At 39.1% G+C, this 23,546-nt stretch overlaps 1 protein-coding gene across 1 annotated transcript in view; it reads left to right on the top strand.

Moving 5' to 3' along the window:
• The first annotated feature begins 238 nt into the window (after window positions 1-238).
• Window positions 239-23,546, top strand: part of PTPRN2 (protein tyrosine phosphatase receptor type N2) — a 652,986-nt gene continuing 629,678 nt past the window's right edge. The window contains exon 1 of the mRNA XM_069859311.1: window positions 239-448. Coding sequence (XP_069715412.1) covers window positions 328-448 — 121 coding nt within the window. The 5' untranslated portion in view covers window positions 239-327. The remainder of the gene's footprint in view (window positions 449-23,546) is intronic.

The following is a 23,546-nucleotide window of genomic DNA, read 5'->3' as shown; positions in this document are numbered from 1 at the left end:
TTCGCGGGCAAAACTTCAGCAGGGACCGAACGGGTCGCAGACACAGGTGTGTGCGAATAATCCCCTCCCCATTCCCCCACCGGGGATCCAAGGAGCCGCCCCCCCCCCCCGCCTTTGGCCCCGCGGCGGCCGAGCCCCCCCCGCCCCCGACCCTCGCGGCCCCTCCCCTCCCCGCGGGCCGGGGCGGGGCGGGGCGGGGCCGGGCGGGCGGGGCCGGTCGCTGTCCCCGGTGCTGAATCCGCCGCGGCCGCCGGAGCCGGCGGGATGGAGTGAGGGCCGGCGGCGGCGGGGCCGGGGAGCGGGACGGCCGCCTGCGATGGGCCAGGCATGATGGGGGCGCTCGGCTCCGTCCTGCTGCCGCTGCTGCTGCTGCTGCCGCCGCCGCCGCTGCGGATCCTCGCCGCCGCCCCGCGCGGACAGCCGCCCGCCGCCGCCGGGGAGCGCGCCGGTGAGTGGGGCGGGGGCGGGGGGGGCAGCGCCGAGCGGCGCCGGGGGACGGTGCCTCCCGAGGGGCTCGGCGGGGACAGACAGGCTCCCTGTCCTCCAGCCCTCAGGACCAGCTCCTGCCGAGGATCCTTGTCCTCCAGACCTCAGGACCAGCTCCTGCCGAGGGTCCCTCTCCAGCCCCTCAGGACCGGCTCCTGACGAAGGTCCCTGTGTTCCAGCTCCCCAAGAGCAGCTCCTGCCGAGGGTCTCTGTCCTCCAGCCCCCAGGACCAGCTCCTGCCGAGGGTCTCTGTTCTCCAGCCCCTCAGGACCAGCTCCTGCTGAGGGTCCCTGTCCTCCAGCCCCTCAGGACCAGTTCCCACCGAGGGTCCCTGTCCTCCAGCAGTACAGGACCAGCTTCTGCTAAGGGTCCCTGTGTTCCAGCCCCTCAGGATCAGCTCCTGCTTTGGAGCTTGACAGCTGGGTCCTACTGAGGGGCCAAGTCCTTTGGTGCCTCCTGACCAGCTCCTCCTAAGGGGCTCCATCCTCGGGCTCCCTATGGCGTTGCTGCCCGCTGAGGGACCTGTCCTCTGTCCCCTTGTGACCGGGTCCCACTCGGGGGCACCGTCCTTTGGTGCCTCACAACCCACTCCCGCTGAGGGTCCCTGTCCTCCGGCCCCTGGCCCTTGCTGACTCTCCCTGCCCACCCTGAGGCTGGCCAGGGTCCCAGCTCCATATCCTGGCTGCGTGTCCTGGCAGGATCTCTGATGACACCTCCAAGGAGCCCATCTCACTGAATCTCCCTACGTGCTGACAAATTCAGCCAAGGCAATTGTGAGGCCCCTGAAGTTGAGGTACACCAGTGGGGAGGCACCAAAAATGCACACAGCCTCCACACACCTAACCCTCCTTCCACTTGAGAGGATTCAGCCCACTAACCTGCCCTCATATTTGGAAACCGCAAGAAATCCTCAAGCCACTGACCCTCAGATGCAGCCCAGCCTTCGCTAGTGTCCACTAGTAACTCATCCTGTGGGAGGTGGAAGTCGGCACTCGTTCCTGGTTACGGTTATTTTAGAGAGGTCTAAAAATACCCAGTGAAGACCATTAAACAACTTCCTTCTGTTGAGACATTCCCCAACCAACCCCCTCCTCTTTTAGGAGATACCATCTGCAATAAACATCCCAGGTGTTAAAACGACCCCCACGAACATTCAGGGATCCTGAAAAAGAACTCTGTGCATTTAAGATCGATGCTGTTCTGTGCCACCCTCTCTGGCAGTCCTCTCGCACTGAGACACTTGTGATTGTATGCTGACCAGAATTATCTCCAATCATATCTACTAATACAGCCAGCCTCATTTCACTTACAGTATCTTTCCAAAGCTCCCTGTAAGTCAAGGAGGTCATTACTTGGAGAATTTTGCAATTTTTTTCCCAGTTTAATTCCTACCTAGAGTGGTTATGGAGATCAGAAAGTGAAAGGTAAACTAGCTGTCCCTAAGAAAATTTTTTCTAAGACAAAAAATAAAATTTAAGAAACAAAGGAAGCTGTCTGCAGAAATATCAGTGCAGTCTTCCTCATGTACATTCTGTTTATTAGGAAGGAATTAAAATCAGCTGACCATGTTTTTAATGAAGCTTCAGTCAAGTGGCAATAAAAATGAGCTATTAAATGCTTGCTGTAGTGAAGGTAGTGATGCGAGGTTTTAAGGAGAAGTGGTTTGGAATGGCTAGATCCCTCCCTTCTCTCTCCTGGTTGCTATAGATATAGACTGTTTCTCCCAATCTGCCAAGGAGAAAGCTTGCAAAAAATATTGAAAGTAATAGCTGTAATTTTTACCTTTAATAATGCAATAGGCAAGACATTGTGCTTTCAAACCAGTCAGGTTTTGATTATCTCTCCCTATACATAAACTGCAAATCAGTCTGGGTCACAAAATATTTTTCAGCATGTTGTAGCTACAAAATAATGTGTGTATGCTTGCCACTTCCCTGTAGCTTCCCTGCGTTTCCGCCTCAGCAAGGATGCCTGCCTGCCTGCCTGCCTGTTCCTTGCATGGAAGGGAATGGGGGAAGAGCAGGCTCAACTTTACACAGTGAATCCAGTGTTCTGGGAGGTATAATTGAGAGGTATTTCAGTAGCAGTAAGGCAAGTTGAGCCTTTATACTTATACTTCTTGCTGGAATAGGGAACTAACTGATATCTCCTGGATATCTGTGAAAGATGGGAAAGGATTTATTGTGTTTGACAAGATGCAAGAAAATGTTTGACTTGCTGGAGGTGAAGCAGTTTTAGCTGTCTCTTCCTTTAGATTTCCTTTATTTCTTTTATTGACTTTTCTTCCTAAAAGCTGGTTCAGAAGCAGAAGTTCGTGACCTTTACCATTTCATAGGATGTTTTCATTCATTTCAATTATTTTCCTTTTTTTTTGGTCAGCTTTGGCCTATGCTTTCCAATATAGTAATAGTCTCCAAATGGTGACCTGTTTATTTTGTAACATACTGACAAACTTCTTGGAGGAATTGGAATTTTTAAAGTTACAGTTAAATATAATAAAAGATTTGGATTTGAGCTTCTTTTTCCTATATGATTCATAAGGCCTTGTAGATTGTTTCTGTGGGAATGTGTTTTTATAAGATGTTATTATAAGCAAAAGCTTGTACTCTTCCATTTCTTGATATTTCAAGTTGCATTTTAAATATGAACAAATAAGGTAAACTATAGCCCTTCCTCTCTTGCTGCGTTTTGCCCAGGTTTAGCCTAGGAGAGAGAGTCTTATCTGTTCCTCAGAAAAAAAAATCAGCTGAGTACATAGTTCATTTGTCATTGGCAAAACAGCGGGCCTGGTAGCTTAGTATTCTAAATAGATCTTTATTTTTTTTTATCAGACACAGTCCATTTAAGATTCTCTAACTTCATTGTAAAAGTGTTTTACTAAGTAACCATATCTGAACAATATATCCTGATCACGTTTGCTCAGTTCCCCAGGTCTGGGTTATTCTGATCCTGTAGTGATGGTTGTAAGGACTTTTTTCTCAATGAGACATACTTTTATTAGTAAAAAATTATGCTGAGGAAGCAGTTAAACTTAAAATGCCTTCCAATAAACTCTAAGCAATTATAATACTTAAGTAAAATTGCACCTCCAGCAACTGAAGTATTTTCAATCAGTTGCACAGTGTTTTAAGTAGACTCATCTAGTCAGAAAGTTGCAGTGGCATTTTGTTTTCATATTAGATTGCCTGGGTAAGGTGGAAAACTTTGGAACAAAGTAAACTGTGAGCATTGTTAATCACATTATTTCGTTAGTCCTAACATAATAATACATTCCAGCAGAAGTCATCCTTATATTTGTTGGAAAAGAGTATATGTGCTTGCTACAGTGCCTTCACAGTGACCTCTAATGTGTAAAATAATGCTTATAACCTTCAGAGAATACAAGTACAATTTTGCAATATAATTTGATTTTTTCTTGTGCTGTGTGCAATCCCATCTTCTGGTCTGCATTTTCTCCTTAAAAAGTATATTAATATGCTGCAGAAGTTTCTGAAAACAGCTATTCCATTCACCATGTAAGAAAAACTTCCTTCAAAGTTGTATACAAATAATCACATGCAAAATTTTCACAATCTGAAGACAGGTGAATTTAGTTTTTAAGTAACTAACAAAAGGACAAGTCAGACACATCTCATCTTATAAATATGAAAGATGCTACTAAACCTGTGTCTGTGAGCTCCTGGCACATACAGTGAGCAAAGACAATCTTACATTCTGCTAGGGCTTAAGTGTGGTTAATGATAGAAATTTTACTCAGAGTGTTTTAAAAAGTGTTGCATTTTAATTGTAGTAGCTTCACAGAGCATGGTGTGTATGTTTCACTGCTGAAGAAAGTATTTTAGATGTGTATTAGGAATTTCAAATGGTTAACTTTGAATAGAAGTAAGAAACTACAAGGTTAGGGACTTAGTGGAAACGGTTTCTCCAGTGTTGATTCTTAAATTACAGCAGGATGAAATAAATAGTGGGACAGGTGAAAAAACTAAAACATTTTTGGCTTTTCAGTCAATACTTCAAATACAATCTAAAGGAAGAAGTGATAGAGAGCTTTTACTTATGGCTCTTTCATGAGGAACAGTAAAAAAGTGGGTCTTGGTTTAGTTCTTTTTGGGTAGATGTTACCGTAACAAAACCAACAGAAATTGCTCTCAGCCGTAATTGTCACTTATCTTAGAGAGCCACGAGGACTGAAATTTTGCTTCTTGCAGCACCTGTGAGCTGAGCAGAAGCTCCACAAAGTCAATGCCTACCTTCCCAATTATTTCAGCAGCATTTGGATCAAGATGCTGGTTGAGGCTTGTAGCAGAGTGGCTGAGAAAGTAGGGAAATTATAGTGTTGCCATCTGTTCAGTAGATAAAATTGCCTGACTTTCCAGTTACATTACTTTTCATAAGCACTCAGGTACTTTGATATGTTGATTCGATGATAAAGTATCATTTTGATATAGCTCTAGCAAATAGAAGTATCAACAAAATAATTTAATTAGGACAATGCTTGTGCAACAGAGTTATATTTGCAAATGAAGAATAAACAGGTGAAGATGCAGATGAAGAAGGGCATGTTTGCAGATGATCAGTGAGATGCCAAGAAACAGAGGCATGTTGGGAACGTGGATGTTTAAAACAGGTAATGAGAAATGAAATGCTAAGTAGAAGTAAAATTATTGGAATCGAAGATCAGGAATGGAAATTAGTGAGGTGTATAGGATCTATAAAGATGGAAACTGGTGTCTAGGTGGAGTTACTTTTCCTTATGGAAGAGAAAATGCAGCAGCAAAACTGAGATGCTCAATGGACTGGTTTCGGGCAAGAGAAAATGAGTCAAGATGACAAGAAAGAAAAGGGATTCACATAACAGAAATATTAATTCATTCATTTAGGCAAAAGCTGTTGCAAAAAGGGAGTTAGGAAATGTGTGTAGTATATGAGAAACTGCTTTGGGGATAGAACAAAAGGATTTATTTCTCCTTATATAAGGTATTGGATTCATCTAACTAAATGTAATTATTTGAGCTAATCACTCTAGGCTCCTTTTAACCTATATCTAGTTTCTAAATTTCAATTAATTTTATCTAAATGTACATGTCAAACATAGGTCAGATAAATGTCTCCTTGAATGCAGCTATTGCTTTCCATTCAGTGCTGTCCCAATAAGTTTCTTAGATTAGGTTGAGTATGTGGCTGTAAATACCTACGTGATAGGTACTGCGCCTTAGGAATTCAAAAATCAGATGCTCACATTAAGCTCAGGGAGAGGTAAGCACATTTGTAGAGTGATTCACCTGTCTTTCCCCACTGAGGTGAGACTAATGAAGTAGCAGAAACTAATGTTGGGTTGGTTGAGGATCACCTACTACATCACTTCAAAACCACAGGCATGACTTTAAGATGTTAGTAGTCCTAGGAAAAAATGTCTCCGAGAAAATCACCCTCAGGTAATTACAAACAAATGAAGGTGACCTCTGAATGAGACAGAGAAGAAAAGGGCATGCTGGAATGAGCAAGCAAAGGGGAAAAAGCAGGAAAATGGACAGGAGGTCTGAGGGTATGATGGACAAATAGTAGGGGAGCCTGGTATTGGAGAGCTGAAGAAAGGGGATCATGAAGACTTACTAGTTTTGGATAGTCAAGAGAAAGCATGAAGGGCATGGGGGTTAATATGAAGGTAGAATTACTGAACTTACTTATGTGAGTTTCATGAGCTTTATTTCAGAAGGTAGTGGAAGGGTTGTATTTTTATCTGAGCCATTTCCCAGTGTCCATACACTATAGCATTCCCTATAACAGTATGCTATTCAGAACAGCTGTGCTCACCAAAAAACAAGGAACTTCTTTCTGAAAAGATTAGGGAGGCTTAGCTTTATAGAATTTATTCCTTTTGAGAAGGAATTTTTGAGAACTAAAGTAGCTTAGTAAATTACTGCATCTTACTGCATTTTTTCCTATAGTTTCTTTCAGTGGAGCGTACTTAAAATACTAAACATAGTGTGTTGATGCATGAATGGAGAGTTAGCACTTAACGTTGCTTACCTATTTTGCTTCAAATTAATATGTCTAAACCAAACCAAGCTATTTTAAGGTGTGAAAATCAGTAATGAGAAGTTTGGTGGGAAGTACAGCTGGTTGTAGTGGGTGTAAGGTCTTTTCTTTCAGTCATAGTTTAACAGATTGCAATGATGGTTACATAAGCTTGAAATCACAGGCAACAAGCATAAAGTAAAACACAGAGATACTTGTGCCTCTTGAAACGCAATGTACTTCCAGAGGCCCTCGTAGGAAAACAATAGAGACCAAACACACTCCACATACCATAATAAACTTGCAAGGTTCAACAAAATACCCAGATATGTGTAAAAAAATCCATTTTATCCCTTTCTCCCCAAGTAATCTTTTATCTCTCAGGTTTGAACCTCAATAAATTCTACAAAATAACTTACAAAAATCAATCTCGGATGCTGAAAAACTGACAGGTATTTTGGATTTCTGGCACACAGAAATCTCCTGCTCTCATTATTCTGCAGGAGATAATTACCTGTCTGTCTACTGCTGTCCTAAAAGGGCTGAGGATATTATAACCTCTTCTCTTGTTAATATTCTACTCTGCACCAGGCGGACTCTCTTTTCTCTACATCATTTTTAGTTGGTTAACACAATTCTGTTAAACTGAGAGCAGTTGTTTCAGACAACTGCTTTACTTCACCTGGAAGGCCGTGCCTCATCTTCAGACCTGAGGAAGAGTTTTTGTGTTAAGAAATTGTCTGTGTTTTTTTCAACTATTATCAGGCTGTAGCTTTGCAATACAGAATGTTTGGGACTGACAAAAGTTTATGGTATTCCAGCCAGTAACTGCTTGATCTTGTCTTTGTAAAGGGTAGTGGTTTGGCTGGAAAAACAACAACAAAACTATCTAAAACAGGGTGGGTATTAGTGCTGGTATCTATGAAATTGCAACAGGGAGACGGGTTTGGGGATAGGATTAGTTTATGCCATTATTGCCTCTGTGCTCTCCATGGCATGAAACTTTGACTTGTGTCTTTATGAAAGATTGTCTCCTATTAACCTCACCTCACTTACAGAATTGATTACTAAGTTAGACATTATTTTCAGTGCTGAATTAAAAATATGGCATCAAAGATTGTAACCCTTGATTAATGCAGATAAAGTGCCACTAAAGAATGTTAATGCTTATTCTGATTTTCAAAGAATGTATACATTGTGGTGCATTTCTCTTGGCAAAATGATTTGTTATAATTTTAGTTTAGATTGTGGAATATTTGCTGTTTATATTTCAGCTTTATTTGCTATCTGATATGATAGATGTTTGTTAGGTTATCAAATATCTTCAGTGAGCTATTACTCATAAAATCTTCCTTCCTTTTCTAGATTTTAGTACAGCTCAGTATTCTCAGTATGTAGCCAGTGTAATACTTTGCTTACACTAGCAAAATATTATACCCAACTACTTCTATGACATGTCCCCATACCTCAACCCAGCTCCTCAGCTAAACACAGTTTCTCACTGTCATAGAATCATAGAATCATAGAATGGTTTGGATTGGAAGGGACCATGAAGGCCATCTACTCCAACCCCGCTGCAGATAGCAGGGATGTCAACTCGATCAGGTTACTCGGAGCCCCATCCAACCTGACCTTGAATGTTTCCAGGGAGGGCACATCCACCACCTGTTTGGGTAACCTGTTCCAGTGTTTCACCACCCTCAGTGAAAAAAATTTCTACCTATTATTTAGTCTAAAATTCTCCTCTTTTAGTTTAAAATCATTACCCCTTGTCCTATTGATACAGGTCCTGCTAAAAAAGCTTTCCCCCATCTTTCTTATAAGCCTCCTTTAAGTATTGAAAAGCTACAAGGTCTCCATGTGTCTTCTCTTCTCCAAGCTGAACAACTCCAACTCTCCCAGCCTCTCTTCTGGAAGGTATTCCAGGCCTTTGACCATTTTAATGGCCCTCCTCTGGACGTGCTCGAACATGGTCATGTCTTTTCTGCACTGAGGGCTCTAGACCTGGACAGTATTCCAGGTGGAGGTCTCACCAGAGCAGAGTAGAGAGGCAGAATCACCTCCCTCAACCTGCTGGCCATGCTTCTTTTGATGCAGCCCAGGATACAGTTGGTGTGACCCTCTGGATTATAGCAACTCCTTCCATTTGTTGGAGAAGGCTATAGTCAACAGTGACTATCCCACTTCTTAGTCATGTCCTAAATGAAGGAAAAGAGGGGAAAAGAGAAATTTGGGAATTCTTCATCCATTATGACTTTCTGGAAATACCTGGATATTGATGGAGACAAGATACCAAGGTAAATATTATCAAGCATTTAGGTGGGTGAACACATGTTGGAGTTAGAGGCACAGCTGACAGAGATGCTGTCCTCCCTCCCTTCTCCTTTGTTATGGGGTATTTCTTTTAAATATTTCATTTTTGTTTGATCTGTGTTTAAAATATGTCTGGGCTCCTTGTTTCTGTTTTCGTTTTACCCTTGAAATCTGGAATCTCTGCAGCTTTCCTTTTTCTCCATTATGAAGTGAAATTTCAAATTCATTACAATATCCTTGTTAGCATTACCTGTATGGAGGTTTATTTTGGTTAACTAGGTCAGCTCTTAATTGCAGTTTATCCATGCACATTGTAAGCAGAGGATGATTTCCAAGTACAAAGGCCAGCTATAAAAATTGCATATTCAAAATAAATGCAGCGATAATAAAACTAGAAGGAAAACCCAAAGTTAACTGATGTGATCTGATGAATTTCCACCGGAGCTGCAGAAAAATAAAACAATCCTGTTCTTCAGGAGCGACTGCTCACACTTTTAGATCCTATGCTATAATCTAATAACATTCAAAAAGCAGAATTTGAAGGTTGCTTTAGTGCTATATGTGTTTGGTGTTATGCTGCCCAACAAGACAAAGATCTACGGTTCAGGGCTTTTTTTCCTGTCCACTGCTTTTCTTTCTGTGAGTAACTTCTGCTCTAATGAGTTTATAATCTGAAAGTAAATAACTGAGAAGGGAGGAGGAAATGGACACAGGGCAACGGCCTGAGAATTAACAGCTGTGAAACGGCTGGCTATTTAGAAAGTCGAACACACAGCTTTTATGAAGGATCTGATTCAGCTTGAATGAAGGAACTGATCACACCCAGTTGTCAAACATCCTTAATTAAAGAATTACTTGAGAGAATTTTAGAACAATGCTTTATAATCTTCAGATTATGGAATTATTTTCATAGTTTAGCAGATGGGACAGAGCTGGGAAATAATCAGCTACCCAGTGATGGGTGGGCTACACAGGGAGTTAAAGGAAGCATGGTTGTACTTCTTTCTCTTAACTTGCAGTTTAGGGAGATTCATGCCAGAGAGACTAAATTAAATAGTGGTACATGTAAAGGACAGGATGAGCTTCACCTAAACTTCTGCTTGGAGCTGCCAGAGTCTGAATTTGGGCGTATATGTGTTTGGGCACCTAACACTCTTTTAACAGGGTGGGCTCCTTGTAATTCATTATCTTTCTTTTGACTATCCAGTATTAGAATAATACTAACTTGTTTTCAGATGAAAGTTCATCACTTCACAAGGACACTCTGCTATAAATAGAAGTATATAAAACACAGCATTTCATGAATAGCTTCACTCGTTTTCCTGAGGCTGTTTTTGTGTTTGGTGTAAGTAAGAATAGTTGCAGGTTCAGATCCTTCTGATGTCACTGATATTATTCCAGAGTTCCTGGATTTAAGGTGATTTAAGGCATCAAATATTTGAATAGGGCTTGCCTAGAACTGGTTTTACAGAATACGTTTAGCTTTATTTAAGACAGAGTACTAGCAATTAAATATTTGAACATTTTCTTTCTAGTCAGTTTTCCACTGTCTTTGTTGCAGTCTGGAAGGTAGCCTTGGCCTGTCAGCTCTGATGCTACTTGACAGAGGTAATTTGCTCTTGCTGGGAGAATCCCTTTTGCTGGGATAGGTTTTGGTGGTTTACCATCTTGCAATCCCATTCCTGTAGAATGAAGTATGAGTGTTACTTTATTTGTGATTGTCACTGTCAGGAAAAGAGAGGGTGTATTGCTCTGTAGTTTGCCAGCCACCCTTAAGTCACTTTTCAGTGTTAGATAATGTTCATATACAGATGTAAAGAAAGCAAGTATTCTACTTTATGCGGAGTTCAATAAAAGGACTATTATGTGATAAAACAGGTGCAGGAAAAAAATCCCAACATTCTTATACCTGTAGTGCTGGCTTGGCTTCACCAGACTGTCTGATTAACCTAATTATCAGAATGCTTAATGAAATTTCCCAGAGACAGATTACTAGGTCTGTTTTCAGCCTCCAAAATGGGTACTAACTTGTAAAGAATCTACCTTTCTGCTGTGGTTTCTGTGAAGACTCATTCATACCTGGGATTTTTTTTCCACTTTCCAGTCCCTTCAGCTCTTGTCAGCTGTGCTAACAGAACTCTGTTTGACCAGCTTCACCATTGCCACGTAACCTGTGGAAAGTCCTTCCCCATTGAGCAGATATTGACCAAACACCAGTTTGTTATAAAATCCCAACAAACCATTTACAGACAGCACATACAGCACTTCCTGAATGTTTTAGATGCAATATGTAACTTTCTTGTAAAGCTTCTGAAATGAATTTTATAAATATCTAAAAATGAAAACAATGAATGCTGATAGAGACCCAATGTGTTGGCAAATATAAAAGCAGGGAAAAAAGTGTGTGTGTGTGACTGTTAGGAATAAATAGCCTTTAAATGTGGCAAGCTGGTCATTAGTGTACTATAATAATCTCTATTATGTTGGAGTCACCAGACATCTCTTTTTCCTAGTCTTTGTAAGTAAAAAAATCAGTGAACTGGCACCTCTGATGGAAATAGATTAATTTCATTATGTAGTTTTATTAACACTAGTTTATTCCACAGTATTTTATGTTATGTTAGTTCATAATCTATTTTTAGTCAGATTTTATTTTTGTGGAACATGTGTCAGATATTAGAATGATATTTTTTTCACATCATAAATCACAGGAGAGCTGTTTCTATAATTACCTGAAAATTTAAGTCTGTCTATTTATTTCTGATTACCAATGCAAATATGTAGGCATGTGCCTAACTATAGGTAAGTGCTATTGTCACATAGTAAATGGGACCGTTCACCCCTTCTGCTTTCAGCATGGGAAAAAATAGGTCACAGCAGTCTTTATTATACCGTGAATTTTTGTAGAATCTGGGCTTCTATTTCACTCATTTCTTTGGCAATTGTGCACCAATGACATGAAAATTTTATGCACTAGAAAAGTCTGTAATAACAAACTTCATAGTACTGTCACCTGTGTACCTTTTTAGGGTTACTAAAAGAATTTATGGCATTTCCAAATAAGATAATTAGAACAGGGTTTTTAAAATAAGACTAGATTGACATTTTTTAAATGACTTTGAAGCTGCTAATTGAAGTGCCTTCTGCAATGGCAATACTTTGTGTTTCATTTAATTCTTTAAAAATAATAAGGCACACAGCTTTAGAAGAAGTTAGATGATATGGTTTTCATTCTTCTTTGATGAGTAGGTATCTGGTGACATCTGGGAAGGACTGTAACAACCTACAGCTGAGAAGCTGCAAATCAACTGAATATTTCTCTGAGACCAGATTGATGCCAAAATTGCACTAACTGAATCTTTGCAACAGCATGAAAACTGAAAGATGTTGTTCCTCCTTTTCCAAAGGTGATCCACTGTATGCATATTGCCAACTCTCCCCCAGAAGAAAGAATTTAACTCTGGAGCAGTGAGAGAACCCTGGATATGATGTAGTTATATAGAAAATATATATATATTCCTGTTATAATCCCCAGGTGCCACATGGATGAATTTCTTATTCACTATGCAGTTTCTCAGTTCATATATTACCTATGTGTAGTTATTCTCGATATGTGAGAAATGTGAAGTAGCTTTTTATTCTTTGCCACATCTCTGGAGCTGCAAACTTATATCTGCAAATATATCTTTTCACAAATCTAAGATTTTTCTTTTTAATGAAGATGATATGTTGCTGTAGGTTAAAAAATTATTAGGAATTTTCCTTTAGGGGCAATTGAGAATTGCTTCCTCAGAAGAGAGACTACTGGGTGACTAAAGGGAAAAAAAGTAGGACAGACCACAGCAAGTGAGAAGTCATTACGGAAATACCTAAAAACTTTAGCTCACCTTTTCCATTACATTTCTGCCCACAGTGAATATAAACTTGATTCCTCTGAAGAGCTTTTCTGTACTTTTTTAACCTGACCTGGAACTCTCTTAAGACAGTGTTTAAATTTAAAGGACTTATTAGGAAGATGTTACTGTAGCAGCAGAAAAGTAATATTTTTCAGATCTGATAAAAAGCTTTCATGTCCTTTTGACTGAATCTTTTCCAGATTTTACAGTAAGATTTCTTTTCAATGCCGCATATGGTATTTCTGGAATGAATTATCAAAATATAGTCCAGTGGTGTGAAGAGGAAAAGCATGATTTCAGATAGTGACTTTTTTTGAGAATCTTACCTACAGCAATATTTTACCATTCCATTTTTGAGGCTTTAAAATATTAATAGATTGAATATTCCCTTCTTTCTGCACATCTCCTGAGGGGCTCCTCTCTGCTGGTGGATCAGCTCTCCAAGCTGCTATGAAAGTTGATAGATGTGAGGGTTGTCTGACAGTGGCAGATGGCTGGCAAATGGAAAGGACACACCAAGGTGAGTGTCATGGTGGGTTGCCCCATTCTTACCCTCATTCCCTCAGCAACTGTGGCTGATCACTGTCAGAGACAGATTTTGGTCTAAGCTGATATGGCATCATGAGATCCAACACAATAAAACTGAGACTAACCCTATAGCTCAGGAACCAGGAGTGGGAGGGGAGAGAAAAAGATGTGGTTATAGAACATGTTCTAACCTGTCACAGTGAGACAAAGTTCAACTCAATCGCTTCTTTCAGTACAAGTGGACATGTATCCAAATATGGACGATTTCTTACACTCAGACAGAAAATGTCGCTGTGCACCAGCCCACAACACTTTGTGGAGCAGTTTTTAGTTAAGAACCGTGTCACTGTACTTGATCACCCAACCTGTTTACTAGAGCTGGCTCCCTGTGATTTCTTCCTCTTCCCAAAGATCAAGTTGGTGCTCACAGGAACCTATCTTTTGTTGGTAGAAGATGGGAAAGCAAAAATGACTCAGAGCCTCAACAGCCTTTCAGAAAATGGTGCGTAGAACTGCTTTGAATGTTGGCAACATCATATGCAACTGTGTTGGCTCAGAAGGGAACTATTTTGAAGGTGACCATAATTGATTTTCATTATTTGTTAGATAAAGAGAGTTACAGGCACAGTCTTGGGGGTCTTTTTTTGTGTCGGACCTCATATGTTTGTTCCTAAGAAACTTTTGACTAGAGCTAACTGAATAAGCACAAATAGCATCTCTCCTGTGTTCTGCTATAGACTGATGGGGATAGGAGACTTGCAGCCCTGAGGGTGTTCTAGCAACAGAGCAATTCTGAAGCAGACAAATATTCCAGGTGTAGATATACACAAGCTTTCATCAAAAAAAAAATAGTTATCACACATGTGACTTAAAAGTTATGTGAGTATTCACTCATTAGGCCCTGAAAAAACATCATTTTATGAATGAAGTGGATTTTTGCTAGTAAACAAAACGATTTTTGCTAGTGGACAAAATGAAATGGATTTTTGCTAGTAAACTGCCAATGCAATGCTAAGTATTTCTTGCCACTGTGGTCGGAAAATACACTAGGTTAAATGTTTTGGTTTTAGAACTGTGTTCCAGTCAGAAGTCTCTAGTTTGTATTAAAGCGATCCTGCTGGGTTCCCTTAGCCATGGAAAGTATATAGCTTTGGTAGCTTGAAAAAACCCATGCCCTTGCACTATACTTTGAGTGCAGTAGAGGTGAGAAAGAGTGAATGGAAAGATATGACATCAAGACAGAAAGCACATTTTAAAGATCATGGGCTTTTGAGCTGGATCATTCTACCCACTGCAGCAATACCATCGCTTCAGCCCCCTGCCTGTTCCAGAAGACAGTGATTTAAGACTGCGTAGCAGTTCAGCGTGGTAACATGTGAAAGCTATTGAAATCAAGTTACATAGACTTTTGAGTAATGAATGTAAGTGGGGTTTGGGTATGCCCTTCATCTAATTTCTTTACTTTTGGCATTAGAAAGGAATAGGATAAAGATTTGTTTTATTTCTTGATTGTTTCTGGGGTTGTTAAGCCTAGAGAGGAGAAAGGTGTGGTGAGACTTCATCACAGTTTACAACGACCTTAAAGGAGGTTGTGGAGTGGTGGGTGTTGGTCTCTTTGTCTAAGTGATAGAATGAGAGGGAATGGCCTCAAGCTGTACCCAGAGAGGTTCAGATTGGACATAAGGAAAAATTTCTTCACTGAAAGGGTTATCAAGCGCTGGAATAAGCTGCCCAGGGAGGTGATTGAGTCACCATCCCTGGAGGTATTTAAAAGATGAGTAGGTGAAGTGGACAGGAATGTTTGAGCTTAATGATGTCAAAGGTCTTTCCCAACGTAGTGATTCTATGATTAAAGACTTGTTTTTCAATAGTCACCCTTCTGTCTCATTTTGGAACAATGGTCCAGTACTGCTCTGGCAGGATGCATGCCATTCACAGAATTACGGTTTCTGCAACACTTGGGTAGTGTGGACATTTAACGTGCGCACTAGTGAGATCCATCGCTATACAGTTTATAAGAATTTGTGAACTACTCATCTAGGGTAATGTATTTTGCACATAGAGAAATATGTATGTAATTAGCAGAAGAGAATGGATTCTTTTTTCCTTAAATGGCTGTGAAATAATGAAAGTGCGCTATTGTGCATAACATCTGTGTGAGAAGGAAGATTAAACTACAAACAAGCTGAATTTAAGGAGAAAATATCGCTATAATGCATTTGGAGAACATATAGTTGAATAAAGTAGAAAGAAAGGCAGTGGGTGTATGCTTTACTGATTTATCATGGTCTCATACCAGATTGGTGGATGGTGTAACCTCAGCTGAACCCTTTTTTTCATTGCCTTGGTTTACTTTTTACAAAAGAACAAAGCCTTAGAAATACTCAGGTGTGGAGACAAGCAAACAAAAGATGATAATATTGATAAGAACAGTAATTCAGGAAGATCTATTAATATTTTGTTACCTTGAAGTCACACATTGTAGCTTTTGAAGGGTTCTTTAAAGGTAGAAGGTGAGAGATTTTAACTAAAATGAAGCAATTTTGTTACTTTTAATGGTACTGCTTTTTCTCAGAAAAGGCAATTTAAAACAGAACAGTTCCTTAAATCTTCTAGCTATCATAACAGGTTTATTCTTCTAAAATAAGCCCATATATATATATCTATATCTCACTTTCTTTAAAATGAAGAAAATGCAAGAGAATAAATACATTTAACTCTTCACCAAAAATTACTACAGTGACAGAAAGTGGCTGTTATTTTTCTCATCTTTGGCTGTTGCATTATTTCAGCAATGATTGTGAGTTTTTACTTGAAGAGCAAGAGGTCTCAAATTGCTCCCATGTGTGATATGGCTATTGCACACTGCATAACTTTTATTTTAATTTCTTGAGCCACTAGTTTTATGTGATCATTGAATTAAAACTCTGAAGTACAGTACAAGTACTAAAGTTATGTTTAACAGGAGCCAACAGAACAAGGAAATAAATGATATTTTTGGATGGTTCTGCCACTATACTTGGCCTTGTCACTGGGTCAGGCTGCTTTGCTCAACTCATCCGTGAGGACTGCCATGTCGAAGTCCTGCCATTCATATCTGGCTCTGATGCACTGCAATATTAAATTGACCCCGAATTAAATATTTTGATTCAATTAACTGGAATACTTCTTTTACAGTTTATCCAGCTAAATGTGTCATCAGAAGTATCCCATAGCACCTTGATTTACTGAAAACTACATTTTTAATGGAAAGACCTGTTGGCTATCTCCAAACAGCTTTAGTTTCTATAAGGATCAGAATGTTCAGAGAAGAGAGTTGGTTTTGTCTTAAAAAACAATGTAAACCAATCTTTTATTTTTTCTTACATAAGAACAGAATATGAGTGGAATTGTCATGAATGTGATATTTCTAAGCTGTTACTTCACTTTTTGGAGGTATCAGCTGCCTCGTCTGTTTTTGGTTTTGTTTTGTAGCAGGAAAGAAAGCCTGTTTTCCAATTTTCTTCAAAGCACATGCTGTTTTCAATAAATTGGTGTGTTTTTATGTACTTTCAAAAGCTCCAGCTTTTTCAAAAAAACATAAACTGTGTCAGGTTTATGTTCTTCTCTGGAGTGTGTCCAGAGAAGAGTGACAAAGCTGGTGAAGGGGCTGGAGAACAAGTCTTACGAGGAGCAGCTGAGAGAGCTGAGGTTGTTCAGCCTGGCGACGAGGAGGCTGAGGGGAGACCTTATTGCTCTATACAACTACCTGAAGGGAGGTTGTGGAGAGGAGGGAGCTGGCCTCTTCTCCCAAGTGACAGGGGACAGGACAAGAGGGAATGGCCTCAAGCTCCACCAGGGGAAGTTCAGGCTCGACATAAGGAAAAAATTCTTCACTGAAAGGGTCATTAGGCAATGGAACGGTCTGCCCAGGGAGGTGGCTGACTCGCCTTCCCTGGAGGTGTTTAAGGTGTGGGTGGATGAGGTACTGAGGGACATGGTTTAGAGATTGGTGGGAATGGTTGGACTCAATGATCCGGTGGGTCTCTTCCAACCTGGTGATTCTATGAATACCTGTCCTCTAGAGGGAATCACAGCAAAAATAGGATTCTACTAAATTTTTCAATTATCTCCTAATCCCAGACACACTGGAAATTATACCTATTCAGAAACACTAAGAGAAAAAACAACATACAACACATTCTTTTTCACGTCTAGCAATTTAGTACTTTCTCAGATATTAAGCCGTACTGAACTAGATATTTAAAATCTGTCTATTTTCTTTGGTTTAAATATCCTTCTGGTAAGTAACATTTCAAGCTTATTATGTTGAGAAAACTTTTGCAGGGTAGTTAGTTATGGGGTGTGGGATTCACCTCACTGCAGATGGCTGTAGTTGATTCAGTTATTCTATGGCCCATTTATAGTAATTGAAGAGAAAGGGGCACTAACAGAACATAACTGATCTGACCTACATGTCTGGTTCAGGATGGGATGAATGGTACTCCAGTAGCATTTGACTAAATTGACTAGATTTCCATCAGCTGCAGAAGCAGCATGCTCTGAATAGAAGCTGCATGAGCGTAGAGGAGCATGAACTCACATGCCAACTTTCTAATACATCTCCATGAATTTCTTAAACTTGAGATCTCTATCTTCCCTTCAGGTGGGATAGTTTCCAAATCTTCTCTCCTAAGAGTGCTTTTTAATTCTAAAGTTTATCGTCTTTAGCAATGCCTCTGTTGAATCTAAAACCATATAACATAAAAGGCAAATATATTCTCTTGCAAAGTTTTTAAAATTTGAGAGAACTCCAGTAACAAGAACTATATAGAATGATAGTGTGGTCTTCCCTCTGTTGAAGTACAGTTTACCAATGGAACAGTGGAGTATATTATAGTTTGGGCTTAAATGATATTTTTGAAAAATCAAGTCTTTTGATTTTTTTAACTAATCTTCTTGATTTGTTTGTAGAATCATTTTTTGTTTGAAATAAGCAATTAAAATATAAGGATTTCCAAAGTAAGTTCTAAGTAATCATTAACTCTAAACCGAAAAGATATAGTTAAATCCCAGTTTGTTTCTAATCTCAAAAAACTGTTGGCCACAAAATAAAAACATGCAAATATGCCAGCACAGACACGCTTGACTGAAGATATATTCCTTCCTTATTGTTCTACAGTATAACAGAATTCATAATTTTTGTTGATTATTTGCTTCATGATACTTTGCTCATGTTCAGCATATTCTTTTATTTTCTCAGAATACTAATGTGTCTTGGTGTGGTGAAAAGTGCAGAGATACTTTGTAAGGGTTTTTCTTCCACCTGTGTTCATTAGAAAACAAATCTTGTCTTTACTTCTGATGTAGACTATTTTATATATAGAAATACCGCTGTTTTTTCAAGTTCCTATAATGAACTGTATAGTACTTATTTATGTTATCAACCAAGTGCGCTGGCAACTTGAAAGACCTTTGAAAAGCTGCATTTCCCGTCTGAAGGGTCTGAAGAATTAGGTAGATGATATATAAATGTACAATAAGTTGCATACATGAATAGTAGTATAAAGATGGTTAACAATAATTTTTAAATTAACTTATTTTGAAGTTATGACAGTAAATGTTTTTCTGTAATAGGAAGAAACATTTTTAGCTCATTGGAGTAATAGTGGTATGTAGTTATTTTGTGCTAGCAACCCAACTGTATTAAGCTAGAAGGGCTGAAAAGTTATGTATAGTGGTTGGTAAAGACTGAGAACTGGTTACACACAGGGACATCTTCTGTCATGGCCCATGACATTCATGAGGGACTGTGCCTTAAGCTGAGGATTAATAAATAAATGAGAATCTCTATCTTGATTCAGAAAGAGAAATCTAGATGCGTTAGAAGCATGAAAGGAAACAATGAACAAGAACTCGTGTTGTTTGAGTGTTGAAAAAGGAGGGAGTGACAGGAGAGGAGAGGACTGTTAGGAAGGAGATTATGAAGGGCTTTGAATGTCAAGTGGTCATAGAACAGGATTTGATTTCCGTTTGCTGCTATGTGACATTAGGCAAATCATGACATTTCTCTATTTTTTATGAGCAGAAAATGTGGATAATGCTTGCATGCCACGTAGATAACTGTGGCGACATCTCTGGTCTTGGTGCAATGTAAATGAGATATTTATACTAATTTTAACAATTCCTGAATGAACATGATGATGCAAAAGCATTAGATTTACAGTTTCCTTGGCCTTAGACTATATTTTTTGGCAGTACAAATTAACATATTTTGCTGCAATCAAGATTTCTGCAGAGCTTGATTTCTCTATAAAGATTTTATTTATGGAAAGCAAGTTTCTGCAAGGTGCGTTTCTCTCTAATCAGTAGCCATATTGAATAGTTAATGAAGAAGTGTGCTGCCTTTTGGACTTAATGATCCTAATTTTTTTCTTAAAACACATAGACAGGAGATTATGCTGCATCACTAACTGTTAAATTCAGTATCTCTATTCATTACATAAGAGAAACGTGAGATAATATAAGTGTCCTAGTCATGCTATAAAGGTTTTGTTTATTGTTTGTCATATTATTTTTCTAACACCTGAAAAACTCAGCCAGTGAATCGTATTCTTCTTACCTGTGTCTACTGCCATTTTGTAGTGCTTGTAGGTACATTTTGAGTTTATTTGGAAGATATGCTTACAGTTACATGAAATTCTAATTGTGCCACAGATAAGAGCCCATAAATTGTTCATAATAACATATAAAGGCAGGCAGACTGATGAGTGGAGCTCCCAGCCTCACCTGTTATGAGCAAGTTTAACAGCAAGAGATTGCTGTTGCTTTTGTTGAAGGTGAAAAATAAAAAAGAATGAAATCTGTTTGAAGTTCAAGAATGTTTGTGAAGTCTTTGGTGATTTCCCACAGTACTATATCTAAGCATTCCTAGATATTAGGAAGAAATTCTTCATGATGAGGGTGGTGAGACACTAGAACAGGTCGGCCAGGGAAGTTGTGGATGCCCCTTATCTAGAAGTATTGATGGCTAGGTTGGATGGGACCTTGGGCTGCCCGAAATAGTGGAAGTTGTCCCTGCCCATGGGTGGGTGACTGGAATTTGGTGATCTTTAATGTCCCTTCCAACCCAAACCATTCTATGATTCTGTTTGCTGTTTATGATGTCCAGCTGGCTGCAGTGCTATGTCTCATTCTGGTAGATGACGGCTAAACCAGGATTTTATACCCTTTTGCTGCCTCTCATCTGGATTTCAGTACGGTAATACACAGTGCATTAAAGTTATTTTTTCTTAATAAAGGGTAGGTAATACAAAACATAGCACTGTATGTGTTCAGCAGCACAGTCAGAGGTAAGTACATTTGAGTGATTTTGTGCTCTGAGCACTGGTCTGCCAGATATCAAGCTTAAAGCCTACTTTTCTGTTTACCAGACTCTCACTAGCCAGATTCCTAATCCTCTAATAGTCCAAGAAACCCAAAGGTTCCACCAGAGATTTAAGATGAAAAATGCTGATAAAAACTCTGCATCTCAAAGACAAATCTTGTCTGCACAGTGGAGAGAGGGGCTTTTGAGCAGTTTGAGACTTACACAAAAATCCTGAAGGAACATGAAGTACCATCTGAAACCTGTGTTACGTATGCTCATTATCTAGGATGAACTCTCTTATGTTCTGTCCATTAGTATAGCTACACAGTATGTATGCTTGTGAAAGACTAATAAGGAACCGTCCTCCAAAATGCACACCGCTGAAAGTGAATGAGCAAGACTGGGAGAAATTAATGAAGAATGAGAAATCAAGAGAAAACTATTTCCAAAAGTTACACTTCAACTGGAGCATCATTCTTATAAGGAAAGGCTGAATAACCTGGGTCTGTTTAGCCTGGAGAAGACTGAGAGGGGACTTTATCAATGCTTATAAATATCTAAAGGGCAGGTGTCAAGAGGATGGGCCCAGGCCCACTGACGGTGTTATCAGGCTCTGAACACTCTACCCAGGGAAGTGATTGATCCCTGGAGGTATTTAAAGACATGTAGACGGGGTGATCAGGGGTATGGTTTAGTAGTGGACAGGTATAGAAGGACTTGATGATCACAAAGGTCTTTTCCAACCAAAAAATTCTATTTTATGATTCTATGACTCTTCTCAGTAGTTTTCAGTGATAGGACAAGGGGCACTGGACACAAACTGGAACACAGGTCGTTCCTCCTCAACTTAAGGAAGAACTTTTTTACTGTGAGGGTGATGGAAACACGCCGCCCAGGGAGGTTGTGGAATCTCCTTCTCTGGAGATATTCAAAACCCATCTCGACTTGTTCCTGTGCAACCTGCTCTAGGCGACCCTGCTTTGGCAGAGGGGTTGGACTGGATGATCTCTAGAGGTCCCTTATAACCTCAGCCATCCTGTGATTCTGTTATTAGTGATGTTACTTGACATGCTCTAGAAAACAGGTGGACAAGACAGCAATCCAAAAGCACATAGTGATGCAAAGTTCTTCATAAAAATGAGATGGATCCCATGCTTGAAGATGGTAATAGTTTTATTGATATTTTAAAAGAACTTACTTCATCTTTTCTGAACACAACATTTTACACAGAATAAGTGAGAGAGCTGGGGAAAACCTATATCTGAATGATTCAGTTTGTGGGAGTGTTAGTGGCTTAGGGAGATTAAAATGAAAAGATATTTTTCTTTCTGTTCTTATTTTGTTTCTTATTTTTATTTCTGTTCTCACCTATAGTACCCTATTTGCTCTTAATATTCCTGGTAGTTTTATTAAAATTATACTGAATATTGATCATAACTGCAAACTTATTTATAAGATTCAATGCAATAAAAATCCTCTCTCTACTTGTGCAAAAAGTAGATTTTGAAACATGGAGGTTTGGACTGAGGAGAATTTGGAGAGTTTCCTTCATGGCAGCAGCTTTGGTGTTCTAGTAAAAGAAAGAAGTTGTTAAATTTATCAAGAAAATAAGACATAACAAGTGGTGGAAAATGAAAGCTGAAGCTGAATAAATATGTGCTAAAAAAAAGAGTATTTTTTAGTTCCTGGGATGATAAGCTAACTGATTCAAATGGAGCATATGAGGCAATACTTTTACTCAAACAGAAATTGTATACTGATTGCAGTGACCACCTGATGCTACTTGATGACGTTCTCTGATATTTTTAATGTAGAATGTGCCTACCATGGTCTTTTTCGACCTTGAAATTTATCAACGACACTTCTGTTTATCTCATAAGTTAGGGTGCATTACATTACTGTGAAATGTTTTCTGTATGAGTATTTCCTTCTTCACTCTTCATGTACTGTTCATGCAACGTGAATAGTGGTAACTATTAATTGTAAAAGGTAATGTAAAATTATTTTATATTGGTTTTATGATTAAAACAAAGAAATTTTTACTTATTCTAGATAGTGAGATCTAAGAGAATCTGGCCAGTATTACCAGCATATGAAGACAAAAATGCTTATCAGCTTCAGTGAAAATCATTTGATTGCAAAATATTGTTTTCTTTTAATGTAGCTTGTACAGTGTTGACATGTAGGAAGTTGGCAGGGATGATTATTTTGTATTCATAATTTTTATATTGACTGTAGTCCTATGATTAATCATATCTAAATGTTATTTACTATTTCTGTACAAATGTCAGAAGAAAGAGATGGAGGTCCTCATTCTATAATAATGAACACTAAACAGAAAATATTTTTTTCTCTTTTTTCCCTTTGCAGTATTTTTCAATTGATGTTTTAGGCCTTGCTCCTAAAACACACTAATCAATAGGACCAAATTTAGTCCTGAAGTAATAAAACAGAGAAATAATTTCTTAAATAAACTGCCTTCAGTCTTCTTCCCAGTTCTTGCTTTTAGTCCGTGCAACTCTTGAAGTGTAGTGGCTTCTTCCAAGGATATCTTTTCCCTTGAGGACAGTGATTTTCATCTCCACCAGAACTTTATACACTTTACTAAAATCTTGTTGTTCTGTCTTAGTAACAGAACAGCATTTCAAGCAGACTTTCAACACAATAATGCTAGCATGAGTTATTTACTACCAAGCACTAGCAGATGAGAGCATCTAGTTGTTTTATGTTGAAAAACAGAAGGAATGAGCATTACCTCATAGCACTCCTTTATATGTCACTGGTAGTGCTCATTTTAAGTTGTTTCATTTTGGGATAGACTGAGAAATCCTCAACATGTAAGAATTTCCTATATACGTCCATGTTTATATATGTATTTATATGTTATTAAGACTGAAGTCCAGTCCAGGGAGTTACAAACAGAAAAATCTGAGTAATCTGAATTTAATGTAAAACAA

The sequence above is a fragment of the Phaenicophaeus curvirostris genome, chromosome 6 (assembly GCF_032191515.1).
Source record: "Phaenicophaeus curvirostris isolate KB17595 chromosome 6, BPBGC_Pcur_1.0, whole genome shotgun sequence".
NCBI classification, from domain to species: domain Eukaryota; kingdom Metazoa; phylum Chordata; class Aves; order Cuculiformes; family Cuculidae; genus Phaenicophaeus; species Phaenicophaeus curvirostris.
The sequence above is the reverse complement of the archived record's forward strand: the minus strand, read 5'-3'. Positions and strand labels throughout refer to the sequence as shown.